We start from the raw sequence: 23,139 nt of genomic DNA on the forward strand, positions 1-23,139 counted from the left end.
TCGTTATCAGTCAATAAACGATTTATCAGATTTATCGAATTGGCGGAGGGAATTGTGTTAATTAAATCGAATTAACGAATCGAAAGCAATTAAAGTACAAGGGAATTTTTGTCGTGTTTCTATATATCGGCGCAAGGATCCCGTCTGCAGAAATCCAGGACGCCTAGAAAAGAAAATAGAACGAGAAACGACGGTATTTAAATCAATTAATTTAATTATTATTTAATTAATTAATTTAAATGTTAATTAAATTATATATTAATTTTATTATCATTATTATTTAATTAATTCATTTAAATGTTAATTAAATTCAATATTAATTTAATTATTATTATTATTTAATTAATTTATTTAAATGTTAATTAAATTAAATAATAATTTAAATATTATTATTTATATGTTAATTAAATTAATATTTAATTTAAATATTATTATTATTTAATTTATTTAAAATGTTAATTAAATTAAATATTAATTTAAATATTATTATTATATTTATTAATTTAAATATCATTATTATTATTTATTTAAATAATAATTTAATTATTTAATTTATTTACATGTTAATTAAATCATTTAAATATTATTATTATTTAATTTTATTTAAATGTTAATTAAATTAAATATTAATTTAAATATTATTAGTATTATTTAATTTATATGTTAAATTAAATATTAAGTTAAATATTATTATTTAATTTATTTATTTAAATATTAATTAAATTAAATATTAAATATTATTATTATTTATTTATTTAAATATTAATTTAACGGGGGGGTGCGAGGCTCCGTAAGGTTACAGTACTTATAATACTATTTACAGTCGCGTGGGGGGCGCGAAATATTTTCTTCTTCCTAGCATGACAGAAAATAATTGAGAAGCATTCCCATCATCCCCAATTAAATTAGTATCCTTACCTGCGGGGTTACAATGGAAGACGGACTCTGCCAGCCGGAAAAAGTCCTCCCCCAAAATGACTCTATAGTCCATGTTCCTGGTGAGGGTGATCCGTCGCGTGGCGTCTTTGAAGAGAAGGTCACCTTCCCCGTATTTTTCAGACCGGAAGAGATGGAAGTCGGAGTTTGCGCCCGCATCCTGGGAGACAAAACGGTGATCGATTATTTGGACACGCAGGAATACATACAATCCTTCTGCCATGCAGGAATACATAGGATCCTAGAGTAGGAAGGGAGTACTAAGGGCCATAGAGTCCAACTCTCCTTCTTCCATGCAGGAATACATAGGATCCTAGAGTCAGAAGGGACTACTAAAGACTATAAAGTCCAACCCTCCTTCTGCCATGCAGGAATACATAGGATCCTTCTGCCATGCAGGAATACATAGAATCCTTCTGCCATGCAGGAATACATAGGATCCTTCTGCCATGCAGGAATACATAGGATCCTTCTGCCATGCAAGAATACATAGAATCCTTCTGCCATGCAGGAATACATAGGGTTCTAGAGTCAGAGGGGGCTACTAAAGGCTATAGAGTCCAACCCTCCTTCTGCCATGCAGGAATACATAGCATCCTAGAGTCGGAAGGAGCTACTAAGGGCCATAGAGTCCAACTCTCCTCTTGCCATGCAGGAATACATAGGATCCTAGAGTTGGAAGGGACTTCTAATGGCCATATAGTTCAACCCTCCTTCTGCCATGCAGGAATACATAGGATCCTAGAGTCAGAAGGGGCTACTAAAGGCTATAGAGTCCAACCCTCCTTCTGCCATGCAGGAATACATAGCATCCTAGAGTCGGAAGGAGCTACTAAGGGCCATAGAGTCCAACTCTCCTCTTGCCATGCAGGAATACATAGGATCCTAGAGTTGGAAGGGACTTCTAATGGCCATATAGTCCAACCCTCCTTCTGCCATGCAGGAATACATAGGATTCTAGAGTCAGAAGGGGCTACTAAGGGCCATATAGTCCATCCCTCCTTCTGCCATGCAGGAATACATAGGATTCTAGAGTCAGAAGGGACTATTAAGGGCCATAAAGTCCAACCCTCCTTCTGCCATGCAGGAATACATAGGATCCTTCTGCCATGCAGGAATACATAGGATCCTTCTGCCATGCAGGAATACATAGGAACCTTCTGCCATGCATGAATACATAGGATCCAAGAGTCGGAAAGGGCTACTAACGCCATATAGTCCATCCCTCTTTCTGCCATGCAGGAATACATAGGATCCTTCTGCCATGCAGAAATACATAGGATCCTTCTGCCATGCAGGAATACATAGGATCCTTCTGCCATGCAGGAATACATAGGATCCTTCTGCCATGCAGGAATACATAGGATCCTAGAGTCGGAAAGGGCTACTAACGCCATATAGTCCATCCCTCCTTCTGCCATGCAGGAATACATAGGATCCTACAGTCAGAAGGGACTACTAAGGGCCATATAGTCGAAACCTCCTTTTTCCATGCAGGAATACATAGGATTCTAGAGTTGGAAGGGGCTACTAAGGACCATATAGTCCATCCCTCCTTCTGCCATGCAGGAATACATAGAAACGTAAAACCCAGAAAGGACTTTTTTAAACCCAACACACCTGGGAGTTCTCTAGGAATCCGCGCACTTTCGCCGCAGTCATGGGCCGCGTTACGATGACGCCGGGGGGGACGCGGCCCAGGTTGCATTCCCTCCAGTCCAATATGGCTGCCCGGCTCCCGTTCGGACACAGGAGCTCGAAATCGGATGCCGGGATACTCAATCCTGCGGAAGTGTAAACGGAACGGATGTTAAAAATTGAAACGCCATGCAGGAAAACATAGGATTTCAAACGATGCCATGCGGGAATACATAGGATTTCGTACATATCTAGAACTGTGGAAGGTTTGGCGTCTTACGTTCGAGGTTCCGGAGCAGACCATGATGTTCTACGAAAGCCACGTCGCCGTAATTTCTGCGCCTCACGTCGCCCAGGAGGCACCTGGTGGGGAAACAGCGCCAAAATGGCGGAAGAAACGAAGTCGTTACGACTTGGAAAACTCCCATTGAAACCAACAGAATGGTAAGGATAAAGGTATTAAAGATGGAAAGGAAGGAAGGAAAGAATGAAGGGAAGAGGAAGGATAGATAGGAAGATGGAGAGAAAGAAGGGAGAGAGGAAGGAAGGAAGGAAAACAGGAAGGAAGGAAGAAGAAGGAAGGGAGGGAGGGAGCAGGAAGGGAGGAAGGAAGGAAGAAAAGACGGAAAGTGAGAGGAAGGTTAGGAAGGAAGAATGAATGAATGAATGGAAGGAAGGATAGATAGGAAGATGGAGAGAAAGAAGGAGAGAGGAAAGAAGGAAGGAAGGAAGGAAGGAAGGAGGAAGGAAAGAAGGAGTAAGGAAGGAAGGAGGAAGGCAGATTGGAAGGATGAAAGGAAGGAGGAAGGAAGACATGAATGAGGTAAGGTAGGAAGGAAGGAGGAAAGGAGGGAGGGAGGGAGGGAGGGACGGATGAAGGTGAGATGGAAGGATGGAAGGAAGAATGGAAGGAAGGATGAATGAATGAATGGAAGGAAGGAAGGATAAATAGGAAGATGGAGAGAAAGAAGAAGAGAAAGAGGAAGGAAGGAAGGAAGGAAGGAAGGAAGGAAGGGGGAAGGAAGGAAGACAGGAAGGAAGGAGGGGGGGAAAGAAGAAAGGAGGAAGGAAGGCAGACTGGGAGGATGAAAGGAAGGAGGAAGGAAGGAAGGCAGGCAGGAAGGAAGACTGGAATGAGGTAAGGTAGGAAGGAAGGAGGAAAGGAGGGAGGGAGGGATGGATGAAGGTGAGGGGAAAGGATGGAAGGAAGAATGGAAGGAAGGATGAATGAACGGAAGGAAGGATAGATAGGAAGATGGAGAGAAAGAAGAAGGGAGAGAGGAAAGAAGGAAGGAAAGAATGAAGGAAGGAAGAAAAGAAGGAGGAAGGAAGGATGAAGGAAGGAAGGAGGAAGGCAGAGTGGAAGGATGAAAGGAAGGAGGAAGGAAGGAAGGAGGAAGGAAGGAAGACAGGAATGAGGTAAGGTAGGAAGGAAGGAGGAAAGGAGGGAGGGAGGGAGGTACGGATGAAGGTGAGAGGGAAGGATGGAAGGAAGAATGGAAGGATGAATGAACGGAAGGAAGGAGAGATAGGAAGATGGAGAGAAAGAAGAAGGGAGAGAGGAAAGAAGGAAGGAAGACAGGAAGGAAGGAAAGAGGAAGGAAGGAAGACAGGAAGGAAGGAAGGAAGGAGAAAGGAAAGAAGGATGGATGTTGAGATGGATAAACAGAAGGAAGGATGGATTTGAAGAAAGGAAGGAGAAAGGGAAGTTAGGAAGGAAAAAAGGAATGAAAGGAGGGAGTAATAAAGAAAGAATGATAGGAAGGAAGGAAGGAAGGAAGGAAGGAAGGAAGGAAGGTGACATGGATAAACAGAAGGAAGGATGGGTATGAAGAAAGGAAGGAGAGGGGGAAGTTAGGAAGGAAGGAGGAGAAGAAGGAAAGAAGGGAGGAAGGAAGGAAAGAAGGAGGAAACAAAAAAGGAAAGGAAGGAGGGAGGGAGGAAAGAAGGAAGGATGGAAGGGAGGGAGGAAGGAAGGAAGGAAGGAAGGAAGGAAGGAGAGATGGATAAATAGAAGGAAAGATGGATACGACGAAGGGAAGAGGAAAGGAGAGAGGGAGGGAAGGAAGGAAGGAAGAATTGACAGGGAGTTCCTGCATGTTAAGAACACAAAATAGCGGCACTCCTCACCTGAGGGCCCCCAGGTTCCCGTAATAGCGCTCGCCGTGGTTGGCCACACACTTGGCCACGCCTTCTGATGCCGACGCCACCGTGCCGCCATTTTGACCCACGCAGACTTTGCAAAGGTTCCCATCAGCGCCAGGCATGCAGCCCTTCCAGAAGAAATCCTGGTAGGCTGTGGAGATGCAAAATGTGAAACAGAGCGCCGCGATTTGCCAAATTTCCGTTTCAATTTTTTCAGACTCCCGTAATCCACGAAAATTTCCCCATAATCCCCCGATAATAATGGCTTCGGAGGACCGGCATTCGCCGCGGACAAGTCTCTTACCGGCGGTGAGGTTGCAGTTTGCGCCGTTTTCCGGCACCGCGCCGATGGTAAACCGCGAAAGGAGCAGCCACCCAGCGGGGCAAAATTTGCACCCGTGGCAGGAGCGTTTTCCCCTCAGGTTGCGCAGGTTGACGTTTTTGGCGTCCTTCTTTGCCACCGCTACGGCGTACAGCGTTTCCGTTTCTGCACCATTGCGTCGCGGGAGGAGAAAAATACATAAATACGTAAATTGATTTATTTCAGCCGCAAGGGATTTATATATTATTTAATTAATTATAAATATAAATATACATATAAATATATATAAATAAATTATGTCAACATTTGTAAATATTTAAATATAAAATAAATATAAATAAATATAAATATATAAATATAAAATATATATATCAATATAAATATAAAATAAATATAAATATAAAATATAAATAAATATAAATAAATTATGTCAACATTTAAAAATATTTAAATATAAATATAAATAAATATAAATACAAAATATAAATAAATGCAAATATATATAAAAATAAAAATAAATTATGTCATTTATAAATATTTAAATATAAAATAAATATAAATCAATATAAATATAAAATATAAATAAATATAAATGTAAGTATAAAATATAAATAACTATACTATAAAAACAAATTATGAGCCATTTATAAATATTTAAATATAAATATATAAATAAGTATAATATAAATAAATAAATAAATATAAAATAAACTATAAGCCAAAATTAATAAATATTTAAATATGAATATGAATATATATATATATAAATATAAATAATAAATTATCTAAATTCTTAAACACTGTAGAAATTATCCAACAGACTTAAATTTTTTTAAATTAAATATAAGTACAATATAAATATATATATAAATAAAAATATCAATATATGAATGAAAATGATATCAATATAATATCAATAATTATAATATGAATATAAATCTAATTAATAAATTATCTAAATTCCCACACTGCAGCAGATTTATAAATGTTTAAATTAAATAAAAATATAATAGAAAGAGAAATTAATATAAATATAAATAAATATAATATTAATATAAATAAATAAATAAAAATATAGATTATAAATTATCTACATAATAAATTATCTAAATTATGTTTATAAATATTTCAATATGAATATAAATATAATATAAATATAAATATAAATAAATAAATACATTATAAATATAAATTATCTAAATAATAAATTATCTTAATTCCTAAACGAACAGATTTATATAAATATAAATATAAATATAAACATAAAATAAATTATAAATTACAAATTATCTAAATTACAAATTATCTAAATTCCTAAAAATGCTGCAGAAATAATCCAACAGATTTATAAAATTGAATATTAATATAAATTTTATATAAATATTAATATAATATTAATATTAATATAATATAAATATTAATAGTAACATATTAATATTGATATATCTGGAAGTAAGGGATCTTGAGACTGTTGTGCATGCGCTGGTAACCTCACATCTAGACTTCTGTAATGCGCTCTACATGGGGCTACCCTCGTGCTTGGTCCGGAAACTGCAATTAGTACAGAATATGGCAGCCAGAGTAATTTCTGGAACATCCAGGAGGGACCATATTACGCCGGTTCTAAAGTCCCTCCATTGGCTGCCCATTAGCTTCTGGACCCAGTACAAGGTGTTGGTTATCACCTTTAAAGCCGTAAATGGCTTGGGTCCAAACTATCTTTGGGACCGCCTTCTCCCCTACAATCCTCCCTGCGCACTCCGCTCCTCCGCTACTTCAGCCACAAAAATCTAGACTTTCGACTACCTCTCAGAGGGCATTTTCCATCGTCGCCCCCAGACTGTGGAACGGCCTACTGGATGAGATCCCTCTACTTACATCCTTAGACAGCTTTCAAAAGGCTGTTAAGACGGATCTTTTCCGGCAGGCCTTCCCAGAATAGAGAACCCGGCCTTAGAAGAACCTCTGGGAAAGATACTGCTGCTCTCACTGATTGTTTGCGGGTGTGATGTTGCTGACTTTTTGGTCAGTTTTTAACTTGTATGTTTGTTTGTGTATTTTTTGTTTTGTGCCTTTTTAAATACTGTATTGGATTTAATACTTTTTTAAGGAGGGGAGGGTATTAGGGATTTTTTATGTTCTGTGTTTTTAACTTTGTTAGCCGCCCCGATTGTTCCCAGAGGAGCGGGATACAAATAAATTTTATTATTATTATTAAATTAATTAATATTAACATTAATGTAATATAAATTATCAATTATCAAAATTATAAATTAACTAAATTCCTAAATTTTAAAATTAAATAATAATATTAATATTAAGATATAATGAATATATTTAAAATATGAATTATTAATTATCTAAATAATAAATAATCTAAGGTTCCAAAGATATAATGGCCGCCATTTTGAAAACCCTCCTGTTGTGCAAAATGCGACTTGAGCCTCCATTTTGTATTAAACGCTGCAATTTTATTACCTCTATAATGTATCCAAAGGTATTTAAAAGGGGGGAAAAAGACTCACCGTAATTTTCGACCGCCGCCGGAACCAGCGCACATGCCGCGGCGAAAAAGGCACGGGTGGCGTCTACCACAACGGCGTCGGCCTCGTTTTTCTTCGGAAAAAAGGCGTTTAATTAAGAGTTTGGTTTATATTTATGCGTTCGTGGGTTCGACTAGATTCAAAATGGCCTCCAGTGCGGCTCTGACCATAGAGTTGCGCCAGAGGACTGTGAGATTCCTAGAGAGGCGTAAAATTATCGTGTTTTTTGCGTCCTTCCGCACCATTACCTTGATCCGCTCAATGCAGCCGGCCATAGAGTCCGCTTGAACACAAACCAAAGGGTCGGACCGGATGTTTAGCGCCCATTCCTCGCATTTACGTATTTCAGCATCGCTGATGCAGCACCAGCGAACGACGCTGTTCGAAAGCGTGCTCCCTGACGGACGCAAGGAAGCCATAGTCAAGAGCCGCACCAAAGCACGACAAAGCGGCGAAAAAGGTCAATGCAATCCCAGGTCGCATTGAAAGGACTCTATGGTCCTCGTGGCATCGCATTTTTACGGAGACGTGTTTTTACGGCGACGCGTTCTCACCTTCATGGCCCAGTCCCTGCAAAAGTGTGACGTAGTCCGCACCCAGAACATGGCCGACGTCAGCGTCCTCCACGACTGGACGCAAACGGCGAGTTGCGTCGCGGAAGAGCAGGTCCGTCCCTCGGAAAGCGGAGGAGGCGAAGAGTTCGAATCTGGCCTTCTCTGTCCCTTCGGTGCCAAAGAGTTCCTAGAAGGGTGAAAAATTGAGGGATATTCATTTTGCCATGCAGGAATACATAGAATAATAAAGATGGAAGGGACTACTAAGGGCCATAGAGTCCAACTCTCGTGCTGCCATGCAGGAATACATAGGACCCTAGAGTCGGAAGGGACTACTAAGGGCCATAGAGTCCAACCCTCTTCTGCCATGCAGGAATACATAGGATCTTAGAGTCGGAAGGGACTACTAAAGGCCATAGAGTCCAACTCTCCTGCTGCCATGCAGGAATACATAGAATAATAAAGATGGAAGGGACTACTAAGGTCCATAGAGTCCAACCCTCCTTCTGCCATGGAGGAATACATAGAATATATCCAGGAATACATAGAATCCCAGATAAAAGTATTTCCGCCTCCAAAAATTACCTGGACGACGGTGATAAATTTCATGGCGATCTTCCGGAAGCTTCGGCGCGTAACGACGGCGCGTCCCGGACCGCGGCCGAGATTGCAAGCGGTGTAATCTGTCAACGGCGCCGTCGATCCGTCCGCACACAGCAGTGCAAAGCTTTCTTGGTCTGACTCTTAACGAGGAAATTAAACATGAACAAAATGGAGGAAACGGCGTAAATTTAGTAGGCTGTGCAAAAATGGCGGTGTGAATCACAAAGGGCGGATTGTGGGTGTTTTAGGGTGAATACTGAATAACAGGGTCGTAAATAAGACTTACCTGAGGCGTTAACGATCGCCAGGTGATCCAGGAACGCCACGTCCGCCGTGCCGGACGCCAAGCACCTGCAGGCGCAAAAATGAAAATGGCATCCTTGTTGCGTTTTTATATGAGCTTTGTATATTATAATTATAATTATTAGAAGCCCATAAAAAAGGCCATAAAAAAGAACTTTATTGCGACTATAAATTCGAAATACGAAGAGTGCGCAAAAAAGCCGCTGATTTGAACGGATGCTTTTTCAAATGGCGGACAAAATATTTTAGTATGACGCCATTTTTGCTGCAACAAGATTTTTAATTTCACGAAGCATTTACCCTTCTGTGAATGCGTTAAATAAACTGGGTTTTTAGCCGCTGCGGCGAAACGGATGCTGGCCAACATTTCCGCGTCGAGCGCACAATCCGAACTGCAAAGGAAGTAAGTGTAAATCCGCACCTGAAGGCGCCTTCGGAGTCATAAAACGGCTCATCGCCGTTGGTTTCACAGAAGTGGTTCTGGTCTGGGAGGTAAGACTTCGCGCCGCGGCAAAGTGCGCAAAGGCGCAGGTCGCCGGCGCCGGGGATGCAGCTGGCGTTGAAATAGTCAGCGACTGCTGTGTAAAACGAAGAATAACTGATATAAATTGCGCGCTTAATTAAAAATAAAGCGCAGTTACGTAGCATGGAGATGCATGGTCCCAAAATGGCGGCAAAGGCTGGACGCAAGATGGTGGCCAATGCACTCACCGCGTCTGAGGGGCTGGTCTTTGTCCCACGCCAGGTCACCGCTGGACAACAGGAAGCCCAAAGGGATGCTCCAGCCAGACGTCCATCTTGCACCATTGTGGCAGCTCCGCGACCCTTTCAGCGCGTGGATGTTGCGTGGCGTCCCGCGCCTCACAGCTGCCACGGCCAAGACGCAGTTCCCTGGTGAAACCGTAAGGACAGAGAGGCAGGAAGCCGCTTTCGAAACGTATCCGTATGAAACTAAATCCGATTGACCACAGAGTTGCGCTGAAGGATATAGTGTCCCAAAGAGAAGTCCTCTCCAGGCATTTGTAGGTCCTCCAGCGTGATGTCTCTGGTCAATTTGTGGCAGATGTTGACCATAGAGTTGCTCTGGAGGACCTAGAGAGGACGCCTCTCTAGGCATTTGAAGCATGATTTCTATGCTCACCTTCTGGGAGATGTTGACCCTAGAGTTGCTCTGGAGGACCTATAGAGGACGCCTCTCTAGGTATTTGAAGCCTGGTTTCTATGCTCACCTTATGGCAGGTGTTGACCATAGAGTTGCTCTGGAGGACCTAAAGAGGACCCCTCTCTAGGCATTCAAAGCATGGTTTTTATGCTCACCTTCTGGCAGGTGTTGACGATAAGGTTGTGCTGTAGTTTCCTAAAGCGTGATCTCTATGGTCAATTTGAGGCAGATGGTGCCCATAGAGTCTCTCTAGGCATTTGTAGGTCCTCCAGTGTGGCAGATAATGACCATAGAGTTCTGCTGGAGGACTTGAGAGAATGCCACTCTAGGCATCTGTGAGTTCTCCAGCCTGATCTCTATGGTCAAATTCTGTCAAATTTTGGGATATGACTACTCCTTTTGTGCACAATAAAAACCGACCTTCCGCGTAAACTTCCTTCGCTGCAACGGTCAAGCCGTGGAGATTTGCACCGGAATAAACGTCCCCGGCGTCCAAGGAAGCGGCGTCGGCCTTATTTGCCTAAAGAACGAAAGAACGAAAGATGGATGATTGTCTGGATTGTTTCCTCATTACAAGTCATTCCGGTCCGACGAGGTTTCGAATGCGGCGTCTGATCATGGCGAAATGTAATTAGTTAATTAGTATGTGGTAATAGGCAGGCGCCGAGTTCGAAAAACATGCCTCAGGACGGCAATGCTTCCGCCATTGCACCAATTTATTGTCTGTTCTCGGTTCCACCCTAATTAAAAGGTTAATTAAAATCCTGGAGGTGAGGATTTGAACGCAGGCCTCGAAGGAAGGCTCAATGGTGGGGGTGGTCACCCTTATCTTGTTGACACAGTCGCGTGTGTTGCGCATACGGACGCAGGAGACGCGGCCAAACGCAGTGGTGTCTGTCGGCGTCAAGATGGCCGCCAGCGCTCTAGACAAATCGGAGCACTTCCTCTGCTCCGCGTCCGAAAAAGTGCACCATCTTATCTTCTTCCCTGATGAGAGAGAACGCGATATCATCAGCCATTTTGTAAAGCTCAAAATGGAGGACTGCGTCGCAACTGAAATCCAAAACACCTGGAAAAGACCAGAGTTTTGGGGGAGAAAGCTCAATATGTCGCTAAAAACTACAAATCCCACAATTCTGTGGCACCCAGATAAGGCTAAATACCTCACAAAAACTACAAATCTCACAATTCTGTGCGACGGAGCCATCAAGGTTGAAAACCCCATTATTTATAAAGCTTAGATGCACCAACATAAAGCAGGCTATCTCACGAAAAGACTACAAATCCCACAATTCTGTAGGATTGAAGCCATCATGACAGAGAATTGTGAGAGTTGTAGTTTTTCTTTGAGGTATTCGGCTTTATCTGGTGGCCTCTAAACCTTATAAATAACAGAATTGTGGGATTTGTAGTCTTTTTGTGCGCTATTTAGCCTTATCTACACCTTGTAAACAATGTGGTTGTCCCACAGAATTGTGGGATTTGTAGTCTTTTGTGAGATATTTAACCTTATTGACACCTTATAAACAATGCGGTTTTCAACGATAGCTCTGTCCCTCAGAATTGTGGGATTTGTAGTCTTTCTGTTAGATATTCAGCTCTATCTATGCCTTATAAATAGTTTTCAACCAAGATAGCTCTGCCCCATGGAATTGTGGGATTTGTAGTCTTTTTGTGAGAGATTTAGCTCTATCTACACCTTATCAATTATGTGGTTTTCAATCTTGATAGAGAATTTGTAGTTTATTTTGCAACATATTTACCTTTAGCTGGGTGCCTCTAAAGCTTACAAATGAAGCAAAAAGACTACAAATCCCACAATTCCTGTGAAAGCGGTGGCAAAACTGGATTATTTATAAGGTGTAGACAAGGGGTAGGCAACCTGCGGCCCGCGGGCCGGATGCGGCCCGGGGAGGCCTTGGGACCAGCCCCAGCCCGGTCCTACCGCCAATTGCCGCCGGGGCCTTTGGTCTCTCGCGCACAGGGGCAATTGTCTATAGACGCCTCAGAAACATGCATTTATATTAACATTTTTTAAAAAATCAGCAAATTTGTTTGCGTGTCCTCCACTTTTTTAAAAAAAGTGTCCACCATTTGAAAATGTTGTCCTACATTTGTCCCAGTTTATTTATTTATTTAATTTTTTTAAAAAAAAATATTTAATTATTTATTTTTTGGCTTTGGCCCCCAGTTGTCTGAGGGACAGCAACCCGGCCCCCGGCTCAAAAAGATTGCCTACCCCTGGTGTAGACGCACTTCAGTTTTCATAATAAATGTGTATTTGGAGAGAGAAATAAAGGCTTGCGAAACGGCGTGGGAATGGCGCAGGATACACCTTGGGCGCAAAAACAACCTTGATTATAATTAACAGGTTGCTTAATTACTGTTTAGAGGCCTTACCTGAGGAAAAGTGAGCAAGGGAGGCCAAGAGGAAATGCAGAAGTAGAAGGAGTAACGCCTTCATAATGGCTGGTTCTCAATTGGGAAATTCAGATTATTTTGATCACTCTCTGCGGAAAAAGATCTTTGTGAGGGAAAAACACACAAAGGAGAGGTCAGCGGTCAGTGGCCGGAGGATATTTCCGGCCGTGGAGTGGACAACGCAGCAGCGGTTCAGTGTTGACCATCAGCAACAATGGAGTTAAAATGTGAGAATTAAAGATTTGACAGCAAGGAACTGTGGAACCTTCCTTTAATGCATATGTGTGTGTGTGTGTGTGTGTGTGTATATATATATGTAGGAACGCACACACTCATACACATATATGCGTAAACAAACATATACTTATTTATATCTCTATATATTTATATCTATTTGTATATGCATACACATATATGCATACCTACACAAACACATACATATCTATATATTTTTATATATGATATATATACACACACACACACACATATGGTTTTTTATATATATATATATATATATATATATATATATATATAAAACCAGCCATGTAGATGGATATGTATTGCGTAGGCACATATGTGTATGTAATCACACACACACACATATATTTACATACACATACACACACATCTATCTATCTATCTATCTATCTATCTATCTATATAAATATATATTTATGTTTGTTTACATATACATATATGCATGACACACACACATCTATCTATCTATCTATCTATCTATCTATCTATGTTTATATATACACACACAAATTATGCATACAGAGACATATACATATTTATAACTATATGTAATTACTATGTATCTATCTATTTACACACATACCCACTGTGTGAAAACTTCCTTTTCCTAAATATATATATATGTATGTATGTAATTATGACTTTGAGGTTCATTTTGGGCCCCTCTGAGACGCCCTGCCTCGTGTTCCCTTTGCAACATTCTTCCCGAGGGAGGGCCCTTTGCGAAGCCGCCCTTCGCCTCAGGGTCTCCGGCTTGGGCCGCCTACTCGAGGCCGGGGATTGGGCCTAGCCACCCTTCCTCCCCCTCCCTCTTTTGCGGCTGGGCCCGCCCCTTTGGTTCCTTTATTATTAATCTCCTTCGGAGGAGAGAAGGAAAGCGAGGCCGGGAAAAAAGGAGGACCGAGGGGCGAAAATTACGACTAGGCCGCAATTGAGTTTCTGAGGGGGGGAGACAAAATGGCGGCCATGGCGGCCTTCTTTATGGCGCTGAGGCCTTTTGGCGGGAAAAAGGCGACCCTTCTTCTCCTGAGGAGAAATAATGGAGGAGGAGGAGGAGGGAAAAGGTACGACGAAAGAGGATATATAATTTTATTTATTCATGACAGTTTCCCCTCAGGAATGGGTCGAGGACTACAACTCCCATCATCCATTGCCATTGGGATGTTGTTTTTGAAATGCTGGGTGTTGTAGTCATTTAAAAACAAATGCTGTTCTCTGAGGAGACTTTCCCTTTTTATGACTTCTAGAAGGTTCTTTCCTGTCAGAAACGTGGCCACCAGTGGACTACAACTCCCATCATCCCCTGCAGTTTGATCCACTGTTGATCGGAAAGAGCGTTGTGATAGAAGCTCCTTAACCCTTTCTATTTTGGTTTCTAGAAGGTTCTTTCCTGTCGGGATTATTGACCACTGCAATTCCCATCATCCCCTTACACTTGGTTTTGTGATGGAGGTTGTAGTCCACTGATGTGTGAGGAGTTTCCTATGCTTTTTATGACTTCTAGAAGGTTGTTTCCTGTCAGAAACCTTGGCCACTACAACTCCCATCATCCCCTTACAGTTGATGGGAGTCGCAGTCCACTGTTGAATGGAAGGAATGTTGTGTCAGAAGCTCCTTAACCTTTTGTACTTTGGTTTCTAGAAGGTTGTTTCCTGTCAGAAACCTTGGACACTGCAACTCCCATCATCCCCTTACAATTGGGTTTGTGATGGGAATCGCAATCCATTAATGCCTTTAAAAAGAGTGGGCTCTGCATTTGTTCGTGTGCGTAGCTCCCTTTCTTTTTATGACGTCCACAGGCAGTGCCTTCAGAAATAATCCCAGGGACTTCGAATCCCATCATCCTTTACAGTGGGCTTGATGCTGGGAGTTGCAGTACTAATACTTTGAAGCGTAAGAGGAAGAAAGAGAGGAGCTCCTCTTGTTCTTTATAGCCTCCAGAAGCCCCTTAAACCTCAATAATCCCAACCACTGCAGCTCCCATCATCCACAACCATTGTGTATTTATGTGTATTTTTTTAATTCGTGTGTATTTTTACGTTAATTTCTTTAATTTATGCATATTTTTAAATCTCCTTTTCTATGCAGCGACGCCCTCTTCGGCAGTTACGGCAGTCAATCGCGAAATCCGGGAAATAAACGCGTCCCGAGGAGTGCCAAAAACCTCTGCGGGATGCCGGCACCGGCGCTTGGGAGGCGGACGCTCCCTTCGTTTTTATTCGCCAGTAAGAATTATTGTTTTCTAGTTGCGCAAGATGACACACACATTTCTAGAGAGGCATTTGTAGGTCCTCCAGTGTTATTCTATGGGAAGATATGACCATAGAGTTGTGCTGGAGGACCCAGAGATTCCTAGAGAGGACACTTCCCTATGCATTTGTAGGTCCTCCAGCACAATTTTCCGCGTTCGCAGCCAATATGGAGGGACCACTGTAGCATTATTATTATTAAGCGACGTCTCCTTTCCATTACAGCCCAGCGCAGCCTCCACACCGCGCCGCTGCGCAGTCTCCCGCGCCTGCGGCCGTTTCACTTCCTGGTGGCCACTGGTGGCGGTTATGCTGGATACCGACAATACGAAAAACACAAGGAGAAGCAGCTGGAGAATTCAGGCGTCGAGATCCCTCCGAAAATCGCGAGCGACTGGGAGGTAAGTCATTACGTATTTTTCGTAATTCCTGCGCTGCTCTCAATTTCGGGTGGAAAGTCTCATTTCGGCGGATTGAACGTCGCGTCTCGGTTTGGTTTAAGGCGCTAGTAAGCTTTCCCGCAAACGACGGCACAGATTCAAGTTCGAATTCCGCAGGTTTGGTGCGAGTTGTGCAAAGCACGTTTCAGCACGCAGGAAGTGCATTGTTTGAGCGATAGAGGAGTTTTCTGGAAGTCTCTAAACAACTGTATGCTTCTCGACGGTGTTCAAAAATTGCATTTTGGGATTGCGTTCGGATGTTTCTAACGGGCGTTTTGCGACTGCCGGCGGCCATTTTGTGAGAAAGGGAAAAATACCGCAAGAGCCTTTATCCCTTTGGGAGACTTTGGAATAATTGTTTGTTTACTTACGGATTTCCTCTTTGTTTGTTGTTGTTTGTTTACCGATCGCTCGCCCTCTTCGGAAAATTTCGAAATTATCATTTGTTTACTTATCGTTTACTCCTTTCGAAAGTAATTGTTTACTCGTCATTTACCTCTTTCGAAACGACTGTTTGCCTACTTAAAGATCCTTTCCGCATCTCCTTTCTGCACTTAAAATACGATGAAAACGGCACAAATATTTTTATTTTCGACACGTATAATATTATATATTAATTTATAATATATAATTATATAATTATAATGATATTATTATATAATAAAATAATTATTTTTGACATTTTTATTAATATTATATTATATATATTATTATATATTATATAAATATATTATTATATAATAAAATAATAACTATTTTATGTCCCGAGGAGTGCCAAATAATAATATATAAAATAATAAAGATTAATATTAATAAATTTATTATATATAATTATCTAATTATAATTATAATAATATTTTATTTTTATTTTTTATTATATTATATAAATTTTATATATAATTATCTATATTATTGTATAATAAAATAATAATACTTTATTTTTGATCTTTTCATTATACTATATATTAATTTATTATATATAATTATGCAATTATAATAATAGAACAATAATATTTTACATTTATATATATTAATGTATTAATTATATAATTATATTATTATATAAAATAATAATAATATTTTTGCCATGGTTTTATTATATAATATATATTAATTTATTATGTATTATATTATTATATAAAACAATAATTTTATTTTCAATGCATTTTATTATATTAATTTACATATATTTAGATAATTATCATTAATATTATATAATAAAATAATATTTAATTTTTGACATGTTTTTATTAATATTATATTATAATTATATAATAATATATAATAATATATATATATTATATAATTATATAATTATAATATATTATATATTAGAATATTTTATTTTTGATGTCTTTTTATTACACTATATTACATATATTTATATATAATTATGTAATTATAATTTATAATAGAACAATAATAATATTTTATTTTTGTTGTGTTTTCGTTATATTAAGTATATTAATTTTATTTAATTATAAAATTATAATTATTATATAATAAAATAATAATAATAATACTTTAATTTTGATGTATTTTTATTAATATTATATTATATATATATAATTTATTATATAAAATTATATAATTATAATAATATTATTACGCAAAACACATCAAAAATAAAATATTCGTGCTGTTTTCATCATTTTTTAATCTAATATATAATATAATCTTATAATATAATATAATATATAATTTATCTGATTTATATATAATATAATGTAATATATTTTATTGTATATAATTTAGATAAAGATTAAATAAATATTATATTATATATAAATCAGATAAATTATACCTATTTGTATAAATTAGATAAAGTAGTAAATAAATTGCCAATTTATTGATTGATTGGTTTCATCTTAGAGAGGGAAGCGGATTGCTCCGCTTTTGGGACGGGAAACAAGAGTCCAAAGGTTTGCGCCCGATAAGGAATAAACTCTTGGACCCTTGGCTAAAAAATATTGACACAGGAAACGTGTGTTTCCCCCCCCCCCTTCCTTCAGCTCCTCAATTCGGGAAAGACTGCAGCACCAATTCTGACCGCCGCTTGCCAAAAAAGCGTGAAGGTTTATGCGATTTCCCTTTGCACCGCCGCTCAAGGCCTCCGTCGTTAATATAAGTATTAACTCGATCCTTAATGCTTTGTTGTTGTTGTTGTTGTTATGATGTGCCGCCGAGACTTTTTTTGTGTCATGGCGGCCGTACGAACGAGAAATGTATCGTCCACCGCTCAGGTCTAGCAAAGGTCTACTCAGGTCTTTCAAAGTGAGGGACTACTCAGGTCTTTCAAAGTGAGGGACTATTCAGGTCTTGCAAAGAGAGGGACTACTCAGGTCTTTCAAAGTGAGGGACTACTCAGGTCTTGCAAAGTGAGGGACTACTCAGGTCTTGCAAAGTGAGGGGCTACTAAGGTCTTTAAAAGTGAGGGACTACTCAGGTCTTGCAAAGTGAGGGACGACTCAGGTCTTTCAAAGTTAGGGTCTACACAGGTCTTAGAAAGCCAAGGACTACTCAGGTCTTGCAAAGTGAGGGACTACTCAGGTCTTGCAAAGTGAGGGACGACTCAGGTCTTTCAAAGTTAGGGTCTACACAGGTCTTAGAAAGCCAAGGACTACTCAGGTCTTGCAAAGTGAGGGACTACTCAGGTCTTTCAAAGTTAGGGACTACTCAGGTCTTGCAAAGTGAGGGACTACTCAGGTCTTGCAAAGTGAGGGACGACTCAGGTCTTTCAAAGTTAGGGACTACACAGGTCTTATAAAGCCAGGGACTACTCAGGTCTTTCAAAGTTAGGGACTACTCAGGTCTTGCAAAGCCAGGGAGTACTCAGGTCTTCCAAAGTTAAGGACTACTCAGGTCTTTCAAAGCCAGGGAGTACTCAGGTCTTCCAAAGTTAAGGACTACTCAGGTCTTTCAAAGCCAGGGAGTACTCAGGTCTTGCAAAGCGAGGGACTACCCAGGTCTTGCAAAGTTAGGGACTACTCAGGTCTTGCAAAGTGAAGGACTACTCAGGTTTTAAAAAGTGAGGGACGACTCAGGTCTTTCAAAGTTAGGGACTACACAGGTCTTACAAAGCCAGGGACTACTCAGGTCTTGCAAAGTGAGGGACTACTCAGGTCTTGCAAAGCGAGGGACTACTCAGGTCTTTCAAAGTTAGGGACTACACAGGTCTTGCAAAGCCAGAGAGTACTCAGGTCTTGCAAAGCGAGGGACTACTCAGGTCTTGCAAAGTGAGGGACTACTCAGGTCTTGCAAAGTGAGGGACTACTCAGGTCTTGCAAAGACAGGGACTACTCAGGTCTTAATGTTAATCCCTGTCAGGTCGGCTCAGTCCTACAAATGAGAACCTCCTCATTCATCCGGAGGTCCGCTCATGACGAAAAACCGTCATCGCGATTCACGTCACTTTTGGCACCGTCGCTTCCTTTATTCCATTCGTTTGCCGCTATTTCTCCTTTAAAGCCCTGTAAGGTTTCCAATCACAGCTAATGAAGAGCGGGTTAATTATGGAAGGTCCTAAATCCCTTCCCTGTCCTTTGAGCTATGTTATCCCCCCTTTTCGCAAATAAGGGTCTGAAGAAACCCGGCGAACTTTGGCACGACACAAGACACCAAAGCATGCAACGGCAGCGGCAGGTTCGAGATCTCCGACCGGAGCGATGATGCCTGTGATGCCCTCCTTTGACAAGCCAAGTACCTGACAACTGTCCGGAATCCGACTGTGCTTGACCGGTGGGTGATCCCCGTCAAGAGGGCACCGAGTTCGGGTTTGTACGTCCCTTAAAGGCTGTCCTTTAAATCACCGGGGTGGGTGCCAGGGAGTGACCGCAGTGACCAGTCCAGACCCAGTGACTGGGGTGACATCCGAAATATAATAACCAGGCCAGCGTCTGTTTTGCGTTGGACGTCCTTTGAGGCCGAGAGAGAGCGACTCGCTAGGCTGAAGCAAGGATTTGAACCCTGGTCTCCCGAAATCCTAATCTGGTATCCTCAACCCAAATAATCCCTCGCTTCGCAAAAAAACTGGGTAATCCCTCGCTTGATTAACGTAGATCCCTTTTTTGGAGGGGGGTACGATTTGTTTCTGAGCGGGATTTGTGTCGACTTTCCTCTGAGGCTGACATAGTGTGAATCAACCGGAGTCTCGCAGTCGGTCCCTAGGGCCGGTCACGGGTTCGAATCCCGGTTGTGAAACCATGTGTTCTTCCTTTCATTCATTGATGTAATGAATAAATAGATAAGCAAACGTGAGTCTTTTTTTAGGCCCCGTTTTAAAAATAGACCTCTCCCTCTCTCTCCCTGTCCGTAACTCAATCTCGGGGTCAGGGAATTGCGCAAAACCCGCTTCTGGGAGGACTCCGTGTGCCTTGACTTACGCTTACACACACATTTACACACCCCACGCAGGGCGAGCAGGTTTGCCGTCCTCCTCGAGGGGGTGGACGTCCGGCCGGCCAGAGGGGAACTGGACAAAGCTGACCGTTAGAAAGCTGCCCAGTCAGCCGTCCGGAGAGAGAAAGGACCCATTGAGGGGAAGGAGATTTCTTGGATGAGGAGGAAGAGGAGGAGACTCGCTTCTCTGCCGTCCGCCCACCGCATTCCTCGCAGGAGCCTCTCGCTTATAAAAAGCCTCCGGGGAAAGGCGCGGACGGGGTCCACCGTTCCCGTTATCTCTCCAGTTCCTGTTATCTCTTCAGTTCCTGTCAATCCCTCCAGTTCCCGTACTCCGGTTCATTTTATCTCTCCGGTTCCTGTTATCTCTCTGGCTCCCGTTATCACTCCGGTACCCGGTTCCTGCTATCTCTCCAGTTCCCGTTATTACTCCCATTACCTCTCCAGTTCCCGTTACTTTTCCGGTTCCCGTTATCTCTCCAGTTCCCGTTATCTCTCCGGTTCCCTGTTATCTCTCCGGCTCCCGTTATTTCTCCCGTCCCCGCTATCTCTCTGGTTCCTGTTATCACTCCGGTTCCCATTATCTCTCCAACTCCCGTTATCACTCCACTACCCGGTTCCTGCTATCTCTCTTGTTCCCGCTATTATTATTATTATCTCTCCCGTTTCCCGTTATCTCTCCATATCTGGACAAAGAGACCGTGAGATCGGACTCAACCGTCCTGGGACTTTGTTGCGCGGAGATCCCGTCGGAGGATAGACCGCCGTCGTGAAACCCTTCCCGCTTCTCTGAAGAAGAGGCGGCAAACTCGAACCCGGTGAGAAGACAGTTCGGACTTAAACCCGTCCACGTTTCCAGGTACGAGTCGGGGAGCCCTCGGCCTTGATTTCGCAAGACCTGAGTAATCCCTTGCTTTTCAAAAACCTGGTTAATCCCTCGCTTGATTTACGTAGATACTTTTTTGGTTAATACTACAGATAGAGCCGGACTCCGACTTTGCAAGACCTGAGCAATCGATTTAATAACCCAACGATGATTGATTATTGATTGAGTTTTGGGAACTCGGTCCCCGGCGTCCGGTCCTCCTTCCCCTCCTCCTCCTCCAGTTCTTTTGGAAGTACACCTTAATCCTAATCTTAATCTCGGAAGCCACCTAGAAATGATCTGGGGGGGGGGTCTATTGACTATTTGAAGGTTTGGGGAGTCTACTGATTATTGGAAGTGTGCCTAGAAAAGATTTGGGGCTATGTTTCGAACCCAAGTCTCAAACGGCAAACCCTATTAATGGTGTGTGTTTGTGTGTGTGTGTGTGTGTGTGTGTGTGTATATATATATATATAGTCCTCTCAGGTCTTGCAGAGTCACAATGCTTGTGTTCTCTATCTTTATTATCCGGGTCTTTAATCCCTCTCTTATATGTGTGTGTCTATATATATGTGTATATGTGTCCTGGTCTTTGTCGTTATTGGCTCTGACGGCCATTTTGTGATCCACAGCTCCGCTCAGGTCTTGCAAAGTCAGGGCTTTTCTTGCTCTTTCTGTAATATAAATAGTAGAGATATGGATAGATATGGAGGATGGATAGATAGATAGATAGATAGATAGGGAGGAAGAAAGGATGGATGGATGGATGAATAGATAGGATGGATGGATAGAGATAGATAGATAGATAGATAGATAGATAGATAGATAGATAGATAGATGGATGGATGAATAGATAGGATGGATGGATAGAGATAGATAGATAGATAGATAGATAGATAGATAGACAGACAGACAGACAGACAGACAGACAGGCAGATAGTTTTTTGTGGGTTTGGGGGGCTCTGTGGCCATGTTCTAGAAGAGTTTATTCCTGACATTTCACCAGCAACATCTGTGACTGGCATCTTCAGAGAAATAGAGAGAGAGAAAGAGAGAGGATAGATAGATAGATAGATAGATAGATAGATAGATAGATAGATAGGACGGATGGACAGACAGACAGGATAGATGGATGGATGGATGGATGGATGGATAGATAGATAGATAGATAGATAGATAGATAGATGGGATGGATGGATGGAGATGTGGAGGATAGATAGATAGATAGGGAGGAAGAAAGGATGGATGGATTAATAGATTGGATGGAGAGAGAGAGAGAGAGAGATAGGATGGATGGATGGAGATGTGGAGGATAGATAGATAGATAGATAGATAGATAGATAGATAGATGATAGATAGATAGATATGTGGAGGATGGATGGATAGATAGGGAAGATGGATGGATGGACTGATAAATATAGAAGATGGATGGATAAACAGATATAGAGGATAGATCGATATAGATAAATATGGACAATCAATAGAGAATGGATGGATACAGAGATAGATAGATAGATAGATAGATAGATAGATAGATAGGGAGGATGGATGGATGGATAGAGATATGGAAGATGGATAGGGAGGGAGGGAGGGAGGGAGGGAGGGAGGATGGATGGATGGATGGATGGATGGATAGATAGATAGATAGATAGATAGATAGATAGATAGAGGATGGATAGATAGATAGATAGATAGATAGATAGATAGATAGATAGGATTGATGAATGGATGGATGGATGGATGGATGGATGGATGGAGATATGGTGGATGGATGGATGGATAGGGAGGGAGGGAGAGAGGATAGATACATACATACATACATACATAGAGGATGGATAGATAGATAGATAGATAGATAGATAGATAGATAGATAGATAGCTCTGGAGGACGGAGAGAGGACCCTTCCAGTCTCTCAGCCTGAGAGGAGGGCCATTGCGGCCCATTGCCTTTGTGGCCCAGGGTTCGAATCCTGTCTGGACCTTGGCTCTCTCTCTCTCTCTATTATAACCCAGACAAAGGCCTTCTCTGAAGCCTAGGTCTTGGGGTCACGGACAAAGGTCACCTGAAAGCGCGGACGCCCCCAACACCGTTGCCGGACGCTGTGCCTTTCATGCTGCAGTGCAGAGCATAGGAGCGGATGACAACGGCGGCGATGGTGGCGATGCCGCCACGCACATAATAGACACAATCAGTGTCTTTTTTTGCAGGGCCTCCATGCGGCGGCAAGCGCTTTGTCTGCCACAGACGGCGGCGGCGGCAGCGGCCATAACACAATGCCTGTTTGTTTGCCATAGCATCGGC

The 23,139-nt window shown here is 41.4% G+C and overlaps 2 protein-coding genes across 3 annotated transcripts; one reads left to right on the top strand and one right to left on the bottom strand.

Annotated features, from left to right (window-relative positions):
- Positions 1–75: 75 nt before the first annotated feature.
- On the bottom strand, positions 76–13,571 carry LOC149308555 (serotransferrin-like). The gene is made up of 17 exons (XM_089535996.1): positions 13,469–13,571; positions 12,607–12,716; positions 11,030–11,193; positions 10,627–10,726; positions 9,756–9,935; positions 9,466–9,622; positions 9,028–9,092; positions 8,724–8,881; positions 8,139–8,325; positions 7,833–7,981; positions 7,567–7,657; positions 5,024–5,206; positions 4,705–4,870; positions 2,855–2,937; positions 2,557–2,720; positions 919–1,096; positions 76–163 (listed from the first exon to the last, which is right to left on the bottom strand). The coding sequence occupies exons 2-17, from the start codon at positions 12,668–12,670 to the stop codon at positions 120–122; spliced, it is 2,133 nt and encodes a 710-aa protein (XP_089392122.1). The 5' UTR covers positions 12,671–12,716; positions 13,469–13,571; the 3' UTR covers positions 76–119.
- A 271-nt stretch (positions 13,572–13,842) lies between these two features.
- Positions 13,843–23,132, top strand: LOC149308556 (uncharacterized). 2 transcript variants are annotated; one of them, XM_089535995.1, is made up of 4 exons: positions 13,843–13,949; positions 14,974–15,110; positions 15,360–15,535; positions 23,046–23,132. In XM_089535995.1, the coding sequence occupies exons 1-4, from the start codon at positions 13,843–13,845 to the stop codon at positions 23,130–23,132; spliced, it is 507 nt and encodes a 168-aa protein (XP_089392121.1). The 2 variants fall into 2 exon arrangements, with proteins under 2 accessions (XP_089392121.1, XP_089392120.1); XM_089535994.1 differs by lacking the exon at positions 23,046–23,132 and adding an exon at positions 17,587–17,739.
- Positions 23,133–23,139: the final 7 nt, after the last annotated feature.

This window comes from Sceloporus occidentalis, unplaced genomic scaffold, assembly GCF_023333645.1.
Source record: "Sceloporus occidentalis isolate IW3139 unplaced genomic scaffold, rSceOcc1.0.p SCAF_8, whole genome shotgun sequence".
Taxonomy (NCBI): domain Eukaryota; kingdom Metazoa; phylum Chordata; class Lepidosauria; order Squamata; family Phrynosomatidae; genus Sceloporus; species Sceloporus occidentalis.

Coding starts and splice junctions, on each gene's coding strand:
- LOC149308556 (XM_089535994.1), top strand. CDS start 13,843: ATGGCGGCCATGGCGGCCTTCTTTATGGCGCTGAGGCCTTTTGGCGGG. Junction 13,950..14,973: donor GGAGGAGGAGGAGGGAAAAG/GTACGACGAAAG, acceptor TTTTCTATGCAG/CGACGCCCTCTTCGGCAGTT. Junction 15,536..17,586: donor AAATCGCGAGCGACTGGGAG/GTAAGTCATTAC, acceptor CCCTTCCTTCAG/CTCCTCAATTCGGGAAAGAC.
- LOC149308555 (XM_089535996.1), bottom strand. CDS start 12,670: ATGAAGGCGTTACTCCTTCTACTTCTGCATTTCCTCTTGGCCTCCCTT. Junction 9,093..9,465: donor GACTCCGAAGGCGCCTTCAG/GTGCGGATTTAC, acceptor TTGCGCCTGCAG/GTGCTTGGCGTCCGGCACGG. Junction 5,207..7,566: donor GGCGGCGGTCGAAAATTACG/GTGAGTCTTTTT, acceptor GCAATGGTGCAG/AAACGGAAACGCTGTACGCC.